The sequence below is a fragment of the Calliphora vicina genome, chromosome 2 (assembly GCF_958450345.1).
Source record: "Calliphora vicina chromosome 2, idCalVici1.1, whole genome shotgun sequence".
NCBI classification, from domain to species: domain Eukaryota; kingdom Metazoa; phylum Arthropoda; class Insecta; order Diptera; family Calliphoridae; genus Calliphora; species Calliphora vicina.
The window spans coordinates 102,227,639-102,244,489 of NC_088781.1; the positions used below are offsets into that span (position 1 = coordinate 102,227,639).

Here is a 16,851-nt window from a genome sequence, read left to right on the forward strand (position 1 = left end):
AACATTAAGTTTCACGGATTAGGAAATGAAAATTTGTTTATTCTTTCAGTTGTGAAAGGACATAGGTGAGTCCGACCTTAAAATGACATGTGTTACTCTGGTTCTAAGGTGTGATGCTAATGCCCATCACAATCTATGGAGGAGCAAGGATCAAAATAATAGAGGTTAGTTACTATAACTACTAACAATCTATATGCCAATGTTCAGGAATACGGATAGAAATACAGTTATAGATATCACATGACTAACAGTAAGGATAATCTTGTAGAAGATTGGAGGGTGCCTTTAGTTTGAATTTTTAAAGAGCTAGGCATGATCCTTTTAGAAACTGAAGACGTACGAAATGCTGCTTTTTAAGAAGGAAGTTTTATCTAGAATGAACACTCATCGTTGGATAAAGACTCCTACAATGTTGTGGATGAGACAATTAATAAGTTTACTCAGAAGAAACACACTTCGTGGGATATAGATTCTTCCAATGGTGTGGAGGAGATAAGTTTATTAAGCTTTTGAGATAGCTCTTTATTCTATTATGTCCGGAAACGTTTCCGGGAAAAAGGAAACAGCCGAAAGATGATTCCATGACATCATGGTTAATATACTGTGAGTCCATAGATGATGTTAGCGAACTATCGAGATTCCGCCGAATATTACCTAAGAACCGTAGTGTTATTGAATAAATTCAAAAGGATGATGTCTCATGGTCAGAATATAGCTCAGAGACCATTGCATTGTTAATGGAACACACATTTCCGGGCTGTATGGAGGTGTGGAATATGTCCAGGGTCCATGTAGACGCATTGTCAACGGCCTCAGAAACAGTAAATTCATATTCACTAGGGCGAAGGTAATATTGGTGGTGTATACATTCGACCCATATAAATATCCGGGTCCGGTTAAAATCTTTCCGTAATCTTTATACCTACGGCCGGCAACGCAGGCGACTCGAAACCAAAAGATTTCAAAGGTATTTACCGGTCGTCTTTTCTTTTGAAAACACTCCTGCGACAGGTATATCTATATCTGAGGAGCAAGATTAATACGCTCCTCATTAGTAACAATCTATCAATTCGATAGAGCGCTACATGAAATGGCTGGGAGCCTTTATAATAATATATAAATTGAGGCCATTAGAGAATCGTTAGAGGTTCGGAGGGTGCAGAATTTCCTGGTGAATTTGATAATTCAACGGTAGGACTATCAATTCGAACCTAGGGCAAGAGAGTCTGAGGTGGAAGATAGGCAGGGAAACAGCATAAATGGGAGTTTTATCGCATCTGGAGTAGCTATTAGTGGCCAACGTAGTCCTGACGACTTTTGAAGAAATGGACCGGAAGATAGTAGCTTATGCTGTTGACGTATTGATTCTGATTAAAGGGAAATTTCTACCTGTCTTTGTGGGCTGGTAGTAAGAGTCGAAAACAGAGTTAGTTCGCTTTAAACAAATGTATAAGGAACGGGATTTTAGTATGCGTAGGTTAAAAATGAATACACAGCACACTCAAAAGGAACTCCAGTTGGGGGCTTGCAACTAAATATGGTGAATATGGTTGCACTGTCTATCAGGCAGAGAATTCTAGTGGGTGCAATAACAGGTCATTGCCCGATAAGATCTTGGACTTGATGACGTAACTGTTTTCAAAATAATTGAAAATCATTAGGTTCACGAGGTGAATGTATGACAGAAGAGTGTGACAATACCGGAGTTCTTTTTTTGGTTTAATACCTCCTCCCTCTTTTCCTATACTATTATTCCTTCATATTTCTACTTTGTATTTACTTTCATTATATTTTCTAAACCTCTTCTTCTTCTGAAGGGAATCAGAATGGAATCTAAGGGTCTCCGGGTAGATGTAAAAGAGTGCACACAATCCTTCTTAACCAATTCTGGGTTGTTATAAAATTCTATGACGATCTTGCTACGTCCTTCACAAATTTCCGTCTGATGTTTAAAAACAATTAAGTAAAACATTGTTCGGACTTACCACTACAAGGAAGCGTGGAAACAGGATACATTCGGAGGGATTGGATGGAGTCCTTGCATGATGTTGTCGGTACAATCGGGGCAACACTTGACAGAAACGAGTATGTTATGGCATCTTTCTTGGATATAGACGTTGGATACTTAGACGTTGATCAGCAAATAACGAATTGGATAGGAAATATGTTTAAGAGCGACAAGTGATACACCACAACGCAGTGAAATTTATCCACTTCTGTGGAACCTTGCCATATATAAAATCCTTTTCAAGATTGATAGTACAAAAGTAGCCGCATATGCCGCTGACGTTGTGCTTCTTATTGAAGGGAAGTATTTTCCCACAATAAGTGAACTCATGGAATTATCCCTATTCATCATGAGCTAAGGAAAACGGTTTGGGGTTAAACCCGGCGAAACTTGGCATTCTCGAGACAAAAACATTGATATATCATACTTTAAGATACGACTGTAAATGCCAAAGATATAACGAAAAATGTAAAAAGGCGACCACTACATTCGGCCAAAAAAAATAAAATAAAATTTTCGTAACTGCCTTACAGAAATACATTATATTAGGGCCTGTACGCCGCGGCGCCTTTATTATACACCCTTGGTGGCGATATCAAATTTGATAGAGAAATGGGCGTTGGAAGAAATGGAACTCAGGTGGTCTAATATCACAACTTGTAGGATATCCAGAATGCTCTGGCCCTCTATGACATGAGAAAGATTACTGGGCACCCACGTTATAACTATTGTATAAGTTGTTCGGCCGAGACTAGGGTTGCCAGATTCAGATTTGCAAAAAGCTGGACATTGGGGTATAAAAAGCTGGACAAATCAAAAAAAAACTGGACATTACAAAAATTACTGAGAAAATGTTAATTTTGGTTTTGTGTAATCAAATGTATTACACGGTGCTACAGTAAGAAAAAACTTGGAAAACGACAAATCGTGGGTTATAGGTCTTGTTGAGAACATTGCAAATTGTGTCAAAAAATTTCAGAACACTCTCAATTCAGAAGTTATTCTAAAAAACCGTTTTAAGTGATGTTCGTCAACTTATCGACCAGTCAGATTTTTAATTTTTTAACGGGTTTAGAAAGAAAATTGATTACGCTTTAAAATGTCGTGCATTTTTTGATATATTTGTAAGTTATAAGTATTGTTTTTGTTAAGAATATCTAAACAAAACAAAATTCATCAACTTTTTTATTTTAAGTGACTTTTCATTGCTTATTTTGCTATGAAAGCTTATGCAAATTTATAGCAATGTATAAATAAAATTTAGTTCTTAACAAAAAATGGTTTTATTCAACTTTTCATTAATACGTTTTTTAGTAAAATAATTGTAGTTTTTAATTTACAAGTAAATTTTTTCGAACTTTTTCGAAAAAGTTTACAAACTTTTGCAAATTTAATGTCGATTTTAACGTTTTTTTCTATATACATATAATTTTGTTTAAAATATTGTACAAAAAAAATAGGTTTTCATAGAAAATACATTTTATGTATACATTTTATGAAAGCTTAATTCTTTGCCTTTCCATAACTGTTTACAATTTTTCGGTCTAAAATGTGTGAGTTAGAGGTACTAAAGTACTACGACCTATCGTAAAACAGTTTTTTTAAATTAACTAAACATTTTTAGGGTGTTTCAAAATCTTTGGGTCTACAACCCACACTTGGTCGCTTTTCAAGTTCTTACAAAAAGTGTTTTTTTTAGCAGTGTGTTAATATTTAAAAATTTAGAATCACAATTAAATATTTTCATTTCATTCCTTAAAATTTATTTAACTAAACTTAAATTTGTTCGGTTAAGTCCGTGATATACATATTTATATTATTAAATACTAAAAACTTTTGGCCAATTTCAAACCTAGAGTTTGTAAACAATTTTGAAAATTTTTACAAACTTCCTATAAATTTTTCCGTATTAATATTTTAGGTCGAATGACATTCGGTTTCTTTCTTTAGTATAAAGATTGTTTAAAATAGTAAAAAATCGTTCACAAAAAGCTTTGCTTACTGGTATTGAAAATACGAAACATGCTGCTTTTCTTAAATTCTTGAATTCATTCGTTTCACCGTTTCAAAAAATAGGACCATATCATTTGACAAATCTCTTGGTATTTATTTATAAACTTCACGAAGGCTGCAGTAATCAATATATGTATGTATTGATTTTATTTATTCCTTTATTTAATCGTAAGGAACTTAATTCTAAGACTAAATTATAATTAAAGAGCACTAGCTGCTATGGCCATCAGCTCTATATGTATAGTTTATCGTTATCTATTTCTTCAGATATTTGAAGGTTAAATTTAAAAATGTTATTTTTTTAAAAAACGATGTTCTAAATAGCTGACCGCTGTTTTTAAAAACTCTTCGCAATTTTTTTCAAAATGTTGTTAACTTTGGAGCCAAAAAATTTGTCATTTATTCTACTTTTGAGGCTATTTATAAGTACGGTCATTATATCGAGCAACTCTAAAACTGTACAAGAGTTATTCTCAAAAGCTGTAAATTCCTGCATTATGTTTTGCATAAAATATAAATATGCTTCTGATAATCCATAACTTTTACATTCTCTTCATACATTATTATCAGAAATTCCACATGACACGTATTCCCATAAAACTTTTTGGTATTTATTTTTTCCTTTCTTCAAAAAATACATACACTTTTTTGCATAAGTTATTACCAGGGAAACCGGAAATATGCTCTAAAAAAAGCGTATGCAGTAAAAACTTTAAAATATGCTCTTAAATTTAAAAAATATGCTCTTAAAAAAACAAACATTTACATAATTTTTAACCAAAAAATATACTTTTATTTCAAAAAATCAATACAATTAATTTCTAAAAAGGTAAAGTAACATAAAATAAACAAAAATAACATGAACTAAAACAAGTATACAAAAAAATAAATACAACATAAAAACTATAAAAACTTAAGCTATGAAAATCTCGAGAGGATTTTTTTGATGATATTTTATATAAATATAACGTCACTTCTTCAATTAAGGTTATTATTGCAATAAAAGACAATATTTCTTTAACACTTAGAACGGTTAAGTTTGAATTAGAACTAAAATTTTATATTTAGATGGCGCTATTATTAAAATAGTGCTTATTTTATATTAAAAAAAAGCCATCTATTTTTCAATTTTGAATCAATTTTGTAACACAACAGCGAAAAATAAGTAAGACAAAATTTGTTTTTGATAAAGTCAAAATATGCTATTAAACAGTAAAATATGCTCTAAAAACGCAAAAATATGACATAAATATGCTCTTAAAACAAATATATGCAAAAATATGCATTTAAGGGTAAAATATGCAAAAATATGCAGTAACAAATCGATGCCAAAATTCTTAAATAGTTCTGAAACGTGTAAATATCTTATCCATGTGCTCATTAGACTCACCAGAAAAAACATGCATTTGGACATTTTGGTTTCCCTGGTTATTACTGTCTTAGATATTATTGTCGAAAATTTCAATTTAGCTGGACAAATGAAATTTTAGCTTGAAACTGGACAGGTATCAAAAAAGCTGGACAATCCAGCCAAGTCCAGCCAGGCTGGCAACCCTAGCCGAGACCGATGAGGAATCTATACAACACATTTTATGCGACTGTCCCGCTCTACAAGATCGGAGATTTTAACATATGTACAAGTCTCTTTCATGATCTGTCTCAGAGATGTATCGGTTGGTTTACAAATGGACCACATGTATCACCAAGTCTAATAGAAAATAAACCAAATCGGGTGATCCAGATAAATGTTTTTATTAAAAATGTCAAAAAAAAATCAGTGAGCGTATTATATTGGTGGTGGGTATATAAAAACACAATTTTAAGGTAATTCACGACACCGTTTTTACCCTTGCACAGTGGCTTACAAACTTTTGTTTTTGGAAATAATTCGGTATCTCGAGAACTATTGGACATATCGTAACAAAATTTCACAAGGTTGGAGCTTAAGTGTTTTCGAGTCCAGATTCGTTTTCGAGTCCAGATTCATTGTTTGCAAATTTAGAATTTTTTGAAAACTTTCACTAAGAATTATGGATGTGCAAAATGTGTTGGGATAAAAGTACATCGCGTTCCGCTTAAAAGATCACTTCATTAATAATTTTTTATTCTTGAGAGATTTTCGGAAGCTCAAATAATGAAATGATTTCAAACAGTTTCAATAGGCTTCGTCATTCGACAATAAAAACTATCGAAATATCTGTACTTTGCACACAAACGCAACATTCCCGGGAAAGTGTGCGAGAATTCCCGGGAATTATTTTTTTTAGTTTAATTTGATGATTTTTAAACTTGGCTTTTTCTAAAAGATGATTACAGCTCCAAAACAAATGCAAAAGTTTCATACAACAAAAAATATTTAACCCAAATAGACCAATAACAAGTTCATTATTCCAAATATTCCAAAAACTCGTGAATATTTTGCTTTTTCACAAAGAGTAAAACGAAAATTTTTGGAATTAAACCACCTTCCGTGGAATTGTATTTTGTTTAATATTATTGGGTTTTCTTCAAGTTTTAATTAGCTTCTTTACTAAATTTTTGATTTAATAAGCAAAACATTGCCAATTCAAAATAAAAAAGAAATATTTATTTTTTGCGAATTAACAGAATTAATTGCAACAAAATCTAATGGAAATAGAAGCCATTTCGATACAAATGTCAAATTGTGACAGGTTTGTATATCTCTTTATATTAAATTTTTGTTGGATTTTTTTGTAGCCAATTACATTTTAAAACCAGACATTTTTACATAGATTTTTAACGAAGTCCACATTCTTAAAATTTAATAATTTGTTCTGGACGAGAATTCCCGTGATCCCGCGAAATTTCAAAATCAATCATGACTTCCCGGGAAATGAAAACCTCAAGTTAGAATGTACTACTGTTATACAAATAAGAAACAATAATACATTTTTTAGGCAAGAAATATTCAACTAACATAGCCTAAAATTTCTTTTACATAAATTAGCAATTTTTGTACAAAAATTTATGATTTTTTAAATTTTCATATTTTTTCGTTTATGTAGAAAAATTTTAAGTTTTTCAAACTATGAAACAAAGTATACCAAGTAGTCCGACTCTCAATTTTTTTAAATTACTCTCTCACATATACGGGTACCGTGTGAGTTCAGAGAAATGTTAACCAATGAAATGTCTTGAAATTTTAACTTTTAAATTTTGATAAAAATAACGTTTTTTACACATTATTACACTAAAACATGTCAATCTTTATTTTTTTAAAACACTTTTTGCACATTTTCACTGTTAAAACGTTTCTATTTTGCACAAATCAAAATAAAATATTTTTGGAATTTCTGACATGTAATTTTTTGTTATTGTAGAATTTAAATTATAAGACAGAGTTCCAATTTTTGGTATTGAAAATTCATACAAATTAAAATTTAAAACATTTTTATAGAACTCTGTTGCCTGGAGAAAATTTAAAAGGTACCAACACATGTGTAATTTTGTTACTAACACATATATAGAGTTAGGTACTTTTTCACTAATACATGCTTATAGTTAGGTACTGCTGTCAAAGAGTTGGACTACTTGTTATACTTTGCTATGAAATAAGTTCGTAATAACCTTGAATTCGTTATAACCGAGTTTTATACAACAAAAAATTTCGTTTTTATAAACGAAAACTTTACTCAGATTCGGTTTACAGATAATCAAATATATTGTAAATTCCCTTGGTCATTGTTAAGGTATTTTCAAAGTTAAAGTTATTTTAGGACATCTATAGGTATTCGAATCTCAGAAAATATTTTTCTTATTTTTTATCACAATCCGACAGATTGCATACATATGTATGTATGTACTATGTATTTTCATGCAAGACATAATTTATTTAAACATGCCTTCAAATATTAAAATAATAGGTAAAATATTGAAATTAGTTCTGGGTCATGACGTTCTATACAAAATTTGTTTTTTTTTAACTTTTGATTATGCATTATCGTCGATACGCTTTCAAATATGTAGATCTATGTGAAGTTTTTAAACATTTTTTATTGGACCATCTTTAACCCTCTAACCGGCAAGGCTGACTTTAGACGGGGTATGTTAAATGTATTTAAGCTGCTTCATTTGCTTATTTCTCCCGTTATAACGGTAAATATGTGTAAAAAGACAAACAATTTACTTATTGTGATAAATATGAACGTGACTTGTCTTTTGTTTTTTTTTATTCAAACGTATTTTTTTTTATTTTTTGGTATATTTTTTTACCTCAAAATAAAATTGGCTGGTTAGAGTGTTAAGCCCTATTGATTGTTTGAGTACTTACCAAAATACTTTAAAATATACTTTCAGCCAGACTACTTTTATCTTTAAAATACTGTTACCTTATAACTACAATTACCGTTACGAGAATATTCGAATTTGGAGCTACCGCTAAATTATCGCTTTCGTAATAATCCAAACTGAAGTTACCTGTTAAACACTTCAAATCTGTAGTCCTCATCCTAATTTTGATGGCAGATTATATAAATAATTCTAGCTGAACGCAACACAAATTGAACCACACAAAATCAATTACTACGGGTTCTACTGAATTTTTTTTTGAATAGTCTCCATAACTTTTAAAATCAATATCAATTTTGATGGAACGAGCAATAAATCAACACCTTCCATATGTTTAGATATTTTAAATTTGAAAGTAAATTTTTAATTAGGCTTTAGTTCATTTTATTATAATTTATTTTATATTCATTTACTAGTTTATACTTTCAAATAAAAATACAAATTTACGTTGTATTCTGTTCATTAGTTTTTTGCAATAAACTACGACGATTCTCTTGCAAACGTGCGTTGTCCCAATTGTGCACCATTTTGCGTTGTTTCAAACGTTCTTCGAATTGAAATTGCAGCCGTTCCGGCCGTGTGTACAGTGTGAAGTTTATCTCCGGCATACCATTTACCGAAAGTAAATAATTAATACGAGCACGCTCTTCAGCAATTGCATAAACATCACTTATGGTCTCTGGATCATTAAGGAATTTGTCAAAATGTGCATCCACAATGTCAGCAGTTGTTGGTGCTTTGGGAGCAAGAATTTTAGGAGCTGTTCTCGGTGTTTTCAAGAGGGTACGTGAAGGCGGTGCCACTGCACCGGATGGATTTTTAGATTGATAGTTTTGAAAGGACGCTGATTGAACGGAATTATTAGCTTCAACTTCGTCATCATCATCTTCGAGGGATATTGTTAGAAAATGCATGTCTGGATCATTCATTGCATGTAGAACACTTTTGCGTCGACGACGTCTTGACTGGGATTGATTTAGGTTGTCATCCGGTTCCATACTGTTGATTGATGATTCGATTGAAGTTGATGGTGTATCTGTTGGCGTGTGATTATCATCATCTGAATCGATTATTTCAATAATTTTGCTCATATTTGTTTCGTTTGTTTATGTTTTATTTTTTTTCTACCACTAATGGTTACACGGTTTTTTGTTTACAATAAAAAAGACTGTCAGCTGTTTAAGTGATGTCATTTAAGCGTTTATGCAAATTTATAATAAACTTATTTTGTAGCACAAATGAGGAATTTCAAAAACTATAAAATATTTAAAAAAAATCAAATAACAATAATAATGTATTTTAATTATTATTATAGTTTTTCCCCAACGTTTAAAATAAAAGTAATAAATAATTGCAGAATTTTCAAAATACTAATTTGAGGCAAAAATTGAACATTGGAAAAAATATAGGGCCTGGCTCACTAAATGCTAACGAACATTTTCTTTCTTATTTTATATTGAAAACAATAAAAAAAATCAAATTTGTTCAATATAAAATAAGAAAAAAATTTTCGTTCGCATTTAGTGAGCGATTTACTTTTTAAGAAAAAATGCTTATTTATATATTAAATTTATATAAAAGAATTTCTTATACAAGTTAGTGTTTAAATTTTCAATCAAGAAAACAACTGATAACATATTTTTGGACAATATGTACTAAAATTGTTTTCAAGTTGCGTGCATCCTATGTCACAGCTTTCAATATTTGTAAATTTTGACAACCAGTATATGTAAATATTGTACTTTTTTAATTATATATAACTTTTTCTTGTGTCGGATAGATGGAATGAAATTTATCAATATTTAGCGATTTAAAAAAAATCAGTAATTAGCACCATTGTTTTAAAGCTAACGGAATTCAATTCACAATAGTGTTTGTTTATTTTGATTGTTTAGTAAACTGCCTTATCGACAACTTTTAGAAGCTTCAATTTGAATTTGTTAGATTATTTTCTAGGAATTTCATTTGAAATATTTCCTTTGGTATGTAAATTATATCAATAGTATTTTTAGGAAGTAATTTTTTTATAATATTATTCAAAGATATAATATTATGGGAGCCCAGCAATCAAAATCCGACGATGAGTTAATAATAATACATAGTGACAAAAAACAATACGACGCACTAGAAAGAGAAGCAAAAAATGGTCAAGAACTCATGAATGAAATTCACATAGATACAGTTATGTCTGAACAAAACCTCACTTCGATGGCCAGTCCACAACGTATTACTGTGGCTAATTTTGCTAAAATTAAAACAGAACCACAAGCTGTGGAAGAGGATCAAAATAAGTTAGTAGTTGTTGAAACTACACAGGTTGAAGAGCAAAGCAAAAAGTATCAGGATACAGAAAATCAAAAAGATGAACTAGTTTCTACAGAAAGTAGTAATATAAGTTCAGTACTATCATCCAAAGAAGCTATAGGAGTAGCATTTGATGTATTTTCTTCAGAGGCTGAAGTAAACGGTCTTGTGTTGAATACTTTGTCCAACAATGGTACATTGCCAAATATATCAAATATCGAAGTGAAAAAAGAATTATTAGAATCACATGGTGTTGAAAGTGACTCCAGAAAAGATAAACAAGTTGATGTAGTATTCCAAAACAGCACCCTACCAACATTAACTGATGAGCTAACAGATGAAAATAGGAATAATATCCACCATAATGCAGTAAAAACTGAATCCATTGAAGATTATAGCATTGCCGAAAAGTATCGGGATGAAAATATAGTGCTGCCTGCTACTGATAATATTACATTTAAGGAGGAAATTATTAAAAAAGAAATTTCTCGCGAGGAACACGACATTAATCAGCAAGAAGAAAATCATAAAGAAACTTTTTGTGACAAAGACCTGCAATTGGTCAAAAATCCATTTTATAGAAAGAGCTATAATCAAAAGAAATTCGTAAAACAACATCGATTGATTGAAAACAAAAACAAGGTAAATATAAGACAAGTAAGAGTGCTATATTCAGCTACTCCGAATCGTATACTTGACCAAAGTACACTTTCAGAAAAAAGTTGATACTGTTATCATGTAATTTTTCATATAATTATAGGTATAACTTTAATTTGAAACAAATCAAAATCCCAGTAACAGTTTCATAATTGTTTTTCTGTTAATAATCATATTTTCTGTATTGCCGGCCTTCGCAAAGAGACTCTTGGGTATATCGAACATCGGCTTGGCTAAAGCTGGTCACACACAAAATGATTTGTTCGCCTGATTTGTGATTGAAAATTTTCAATTACTTGTGATTTTGAGCGCGCACAACCCCATTAACAAGTCTTACACGAAAAAATCGCATTCACAAATCACCCATGTGTGGGCAGCTTAAAATAATTGTTTGGTTCCAATGTTACCATATTATCAGGCCTGTGACACGATTTGTTTAATGGTGTCAATTCCGTAGTTTTTATTCTGATCGATTTCGTTTCAGGTTTTCAGATATACAGGCCTGTCACACATTTTGTTCGGAATGGTTTCAATTCCGTAGTTTTTATTCCGATCGATTTCGTTTTAGGTTCTTCAGAGTCCGTGTAATTTATTAATTCCAAAAATATTTAATATATTAAAACAGAAGGAAAGCTTTTGGGTACAGAAATTGTTTTATATTGCATCTCGATTTTAATATACAGTGTCGGACAAAGTCGGTGATCCAACCTTCAATTTTAATACATGTAATGGCATTTCGGCTGGTTCCAATGAATTCAAAAATTTAGTATGAACATTTCTTATTCATGCACCTAATATGCAAGAGTAAACTAATTTTGAGTCCATATGGAACATACAGTGCCGCTCAAAATAATAGCACCACAGAACCTTAAAGCAATTAACATAGTAATTTTAATTAAATATAATATAAGATCGTTAATTGATCTCTATTTCTTCTTTGAGTAAAGTTTTCTTTAAGAAATATTAACCTTTCAATCAATTATATGGTATTTTTGAAAAATACCCAGATTTTGTGTAGTCATGTTTTTGTTTTAAAAAACCATAAAATTATAATTTGAATCTATTTACAGTGGTGGTCAAAACATATGCAACCAGCAACAGAATTTTACAAAAGTTGTTTAAACTAGTTTAAGATGTAAACAAAAATATTCATTTGCTTATAATATTTTTTAATTAATGCTTTAAAAATAAGAATATGAAATTTTATTCAGAATTTTTTGCATTGAAAAGAAAAAAATTTAAAAAACTACGTATGGGTTGATATTTCATTGGCCAAAACATATGCAACTAATTGCTTCTAAAACATTTCTGTCTATAAAACTTAATATTTCGTGGCAAATCCTATATTTTCAATGACGGCCTTACATCGGCAAGGCAGTGAAGCTATCAAATTGGCAATAAAATTTGCAGGAATAGCGTTACAAGCATCTACCAATCCTTGAAACATAATATCTGAATTAGTACAATTTTCGGGGTCGATTCTTTGATTAACGATTTCCCAAATGTTCTCAATGGGATTTAGATCTGGTAATTGTGGTGGCCATTCCATTACCGAAACTCTTTCTTGTGCTAACCACGATTTATCAACATGTGCAGAGTGCTTGGGGTCGCTATCGTGCTGAATAACTCATCGAAGAGGCTTATTATCCTCAGAATTTGGAAGCATTACTCTTTCCAAGATGTCTCTATAGATAAATCCATCCATTATTTCATTCATTTAGAGCGATGGGCCAACTCCAGCAGCAGAAAAACTGCCCCCATACCATTATGAATGAATATTTTTGTTTACATCTTAAACTAGTTTAAACAACTTTTGTAAAATTCTGTTGCTGGTTGCATATGTTTTGACCACCACTGTATATCCAAATTAATAAAATTAAAAACAAAAAAGTAACAAAAAAAGTGGTACATGTGAGCTCTAGTTTAAAAAATTATGATTTCTGAACATACAAATTAGCTTAATACAGAATAAAACTATTTATAGATATATAGAAATGGTTTTAAAAAACATTGCGTTGAAATAAAAATATAAATTTTAGGTTGCGCAACCGCTTATCGCTTTTAATCATAACACTCTTGGCCCACCGTTTCGAAAATCAGGCATTTATGTTCTGCACGGAGGTCAAAAGTGACGACTAGTGTTGCAGTTATTCGCTGACCATTATAAGAACAAAATTTAAATTATTTAAATCTTAGAAAAGTTTCACCAATAACAATATAACATCCTCTATTAAAGGTAAAATTTCTGAAGCTAAAATGTCAATGTCGTGGGACAGGATGCGATATCCCCAAACAAAATTTTATTAAAAATAGATGGCCAAAAGTCACAAAAAGGGTAAAAGGAAACCAAAAATATTTAAGAATTTATTTTGGGGAATGAAAAATATATTTGGCAAATAAGTTCGATACAAAATTTTTAAAATTTTAGAATCTTTATGGGTAGGAGGTGGTCGGTCTTTTGGAAATAAAATATCTAAATTTGTATTGCATACTTTAGGGGGCTTTGTTTTATTACAGTTGACTGGACTTTTTTTTCTTTACAAACCATCTCCTGAAAATTTCGAAACGAATAAAAAAAAATCAGCCAAATCGCTCCAGCCGTTCTCACGTGATGACATTACATACATGGACCATTTCATTTTTATATACTATATAGATAGGGCATTAGCGGTATAATGTAAAAATTTTATTTTTACACGCCCCTCCGCCCACGGACCTTACAGTGTTACCCGCTAGACTATTGTGAAGATTCCCTGAAAATTTCATCAAAATCGGTCCAGCCGTTTTTGAGTTCATTCGGAACATACATACACACATACCCACATCCATTTTTATGTTTGTATGCCGATTTTGTGCAAACTTCACATAAACCATCTAAAAACCGTTGAAATCGATCGGAGACGGGTCCTCCGCAGTTAGTGGTAACATCTAAGTGTACACTTCTTTTTATATATATAGATATAATATGAAAAAAAATCACCGAGGTTATGGCCGATACTGTATATGAAAAATTTACTATACATATGACTTTAAATTCCTATAACTCCTAAACTAAGAGATACACATATTTTAACATTTGTGTGTTTATAATTAGGAGAGCTATTAACAGAAAAAATTATGAAAATGCAAGCTGTTACGACGATATTGATTTATGCCATTTTAGTGATTGACCCCAAGTAAATAAAATTGTAAAAATATCACACTTTTTGTTTGTTTGTTGTCAGGATGATATTGAAAAGCAAATTATAAAATCGGAACTTATACACTCTACTGAAGAATTGAATAACGCAAAACCACTAAAACCAACATCAACAGAAAATTCATCATCAGTTAATATCGTATTAGATGAGGTAACCGCACAAACAATAAATATTATTTCCCAACTATAATTTCTAACTTTTCTTTTACTACAGATCAATCTTAATGAGTTAATTATTAAGTCAGAAACTGAAACTTCGCCTGATGATAATTTGGTAAATAATTAAAATGAAACTTTTTATAACTACTACATGTTTACAAATATTTGTTACTTTTAGGAATTTCATACAAATACCAATTTAAATATCAATTGTTTAAGTTGTAATTTAAATTCATCTTTGGATGTAAACATAAGTAATGTAGATACTGATTTTGATGAAGCCCTGTCAACACAATCTATTGAAGATGTTGTATCGAACATCTCTATAAATTCTTCACGAGATTCTTTGACATATTATTCTATAATTGAAATATCTTCTGTAGACAATGGCAATTTACCGATTAAGGAGACTACTATAACCTCAACGCCCAAAACTCAGAAAAAACCAAAATCAAGTAAATTAAGCTCTAAACGCAGGCCGTATAAAAAGAGACAAACGCGACAAATACAAATTACAAATCGTGGCAGTATACAAAAGAAACGTGGTAGAAAGGTTAGTTTTGGCATAAATCGATTCGAACGGCTAAATTTCGAATTACATATGAATTCGAAGATTTTCTTTTTAAATCAAAAATGTTTAAAACTGCGTTTTTTCTACTTTTTTCGGCAGTAAATTTTTTTGATTTATTTTTATCGCCTGTTCTGTAAACCGAATACGAGTAACATTTTTATTTTTAAAACTTATTCACATATTTTTGCCTTCAGTAAATCGAATTCATATGATATACTCTTGACATCTTTCGATTTTTAGAACGGGGGCGTATATTTATCAAATACTTTTTAATACTCCTTTTTTACATTTTCAGCCCCAATCTAAAACTTTCAAAAAAACTCAAAGAGATCATATATTTCCTTCAAAGAAAAACATTTTAAAAAATCTACCTAAAACTTGTATAAAAACCAGGAAAAAAGCAAATAATACTACAAAAACTAAAAACGATTTTCCAAAACCATTCAAATCGGAACCTCAATCGCTGGATAAAGAGCACAGCATTGCTACGGAACTGCCCAAACCCATGATGTTTAAAAGTGAGGCAGACGTAAACGTTAATAATACAAAAGCCTATCTTAAACCGGAATTTCAGCCGTTCGTACGCTTGAAACGTTTAAAAAGTGAGGAACTACTGGTGCCGTTAAAGAAAAAACGTGTAAGGAAATCTCAACAACGTTCAAGTTTTCCCCAAATGTCTAGCGACAATAGACGTGATTTTCTTATACAAAATGCTTTTAGCTTGAATCAACGCATCAAATTAAATCGTTTAAGCATTGATAATGACCATTCTTTTTATCATAACAACAACAACAACCAGCCCTCATTGTACAGTCGTTTAACAACACCCTACAGCATGCCAATGGATACGCCAAATGAATCTCTTGCTGAAGGAGATTCGAAATATTTCAGTCCTCAAGAACTGTATTCCCTGTTTAACGCTTCTACACCAGATGGCTCTTCAATGTATAGTGGCCACCTAGATAGTGGTGTTTCGACCTCAACACCAAGCGTGCAGCAACCTCATGCTAATTGCAATAAAACTTTACTTTTAGAAATTGCTGCTGAACGTGCCTTTATCAATAATCATTTAATGCATTTTGGCTATTCGCCCGTGCAATTTGAATTGTTTAATAATTTAAACGATTTGAATGTTTTCCTCAAATATTTGTTTGGCAGTGTAAATATGAATTGAAGAGGTATTTATGTTGAAATTATGTCCCTTCTTGCTGTATTAGGTTTTGTTATGTTTTAAAATGAATTGCGTTTTGTTATTTTATAAATATGTTTTAATTATATTAAAAATTAATCAGTTTTTTGCATTTTGCCTATGCGACCAAACAATTTGAATTGTTTAATACTTTAAACGATTTGAATATTTTCCTCAAATATATGTTTGGCAGTGTAAATATGAATTGAAGAGTTATTTATGTTGAAATTATGTTTCTTCTTGCTGTATTCGATTTTGTTATGTTTTTGAATGAATTAAGTTTTATTATTTTATGAATATGTTTTTAATTATATTCAAAATTATTAATTTTTTGTTACATTTTTATTTGGATCTTATTTTTTTTTTTTGTTAGCAAGAAGTACTATTTTGTTAAACTCAAACTATTTCTTTAAATAATTATTTAGTATATTCACAATTGTATT

The 16,851-nt window shown here is 30.8% G+C and overlaps 2 protein-coding genes across 2 annotated transcripts; one reads left to right on the plus strand and one right to left on the minus strand.

Annotated features, from left to right (window-relative positions):
- Window positions 1-8,660: 8,660 nt before the first annotated feature.
- LOC135950635 (uncharacterized) lies at window positions 8,661-9,489 on the minus strand. The gene has a single exon (XM_065500165.1). The coding sequence runs from the start codon at window positions 9,418-9,420 to the stop codon at window positions 8,773-8,775; it is 648 nt and encodes a 215-aa protein (XP_065356237.1). The 5' UTR covers window positions 9,421-9,489; the 3' UTR covers window positions 8,661-8,772.
- An 892-nt stretch (window positions 9,490-10,381) lies between these two features.
- LOC135950757 (uncharacterized) lies at window positions 10,382-16,406 on the plus strand. The gene is made up of 5 exons (XM_065500288.1): window positions 10,382-11,275; window positions 14,515-14,640; window positions 14,704-14,763; window positions 14,827-15,201; window positions 15,515-16,406. The coding sequence occupies exons 1-5, from the start codon at window positions 10,382-10,384 to the stop codon at window positions 16,391-16,393; spliced, it is 2,334 nt and encodes a 777-aa protein (XP_065356360.1). The 3' UTR covers window positions 16,394-16,406.
- Window positions 16,407-16,851: the final 445 nt, after the last annotated feature.

Coding starts and splice junctions, on each gene's coding strand:
- LOC135950635 (XM_065500165.1), bottom strand. CDS start 9,420: ATGAGCAAAATTATTGAAATAATCGATTCAGATGATGATAATCACACG.
- LOC135950757 (XM_065500288.1), top strand. CDS start 10,382: ATGGGAGCCCAGCAATCAAAATCCGACGATGAGTTAATAATAATACAT. Junction 11,276..14,514: donor TGATTGAAAACAAAAACAAG/GTAAATATAAGA, acceptor GTTTGTTGTCAG/GATGATATTGAAAAGCAAAT. Junction 15,202..15,514: donor AAAAGAAACGTGGTAGAAAG/GTTAGTTTTGGC, acceptor TTACATTTTCAG/CCCCAATCTAAAACTTTCAA.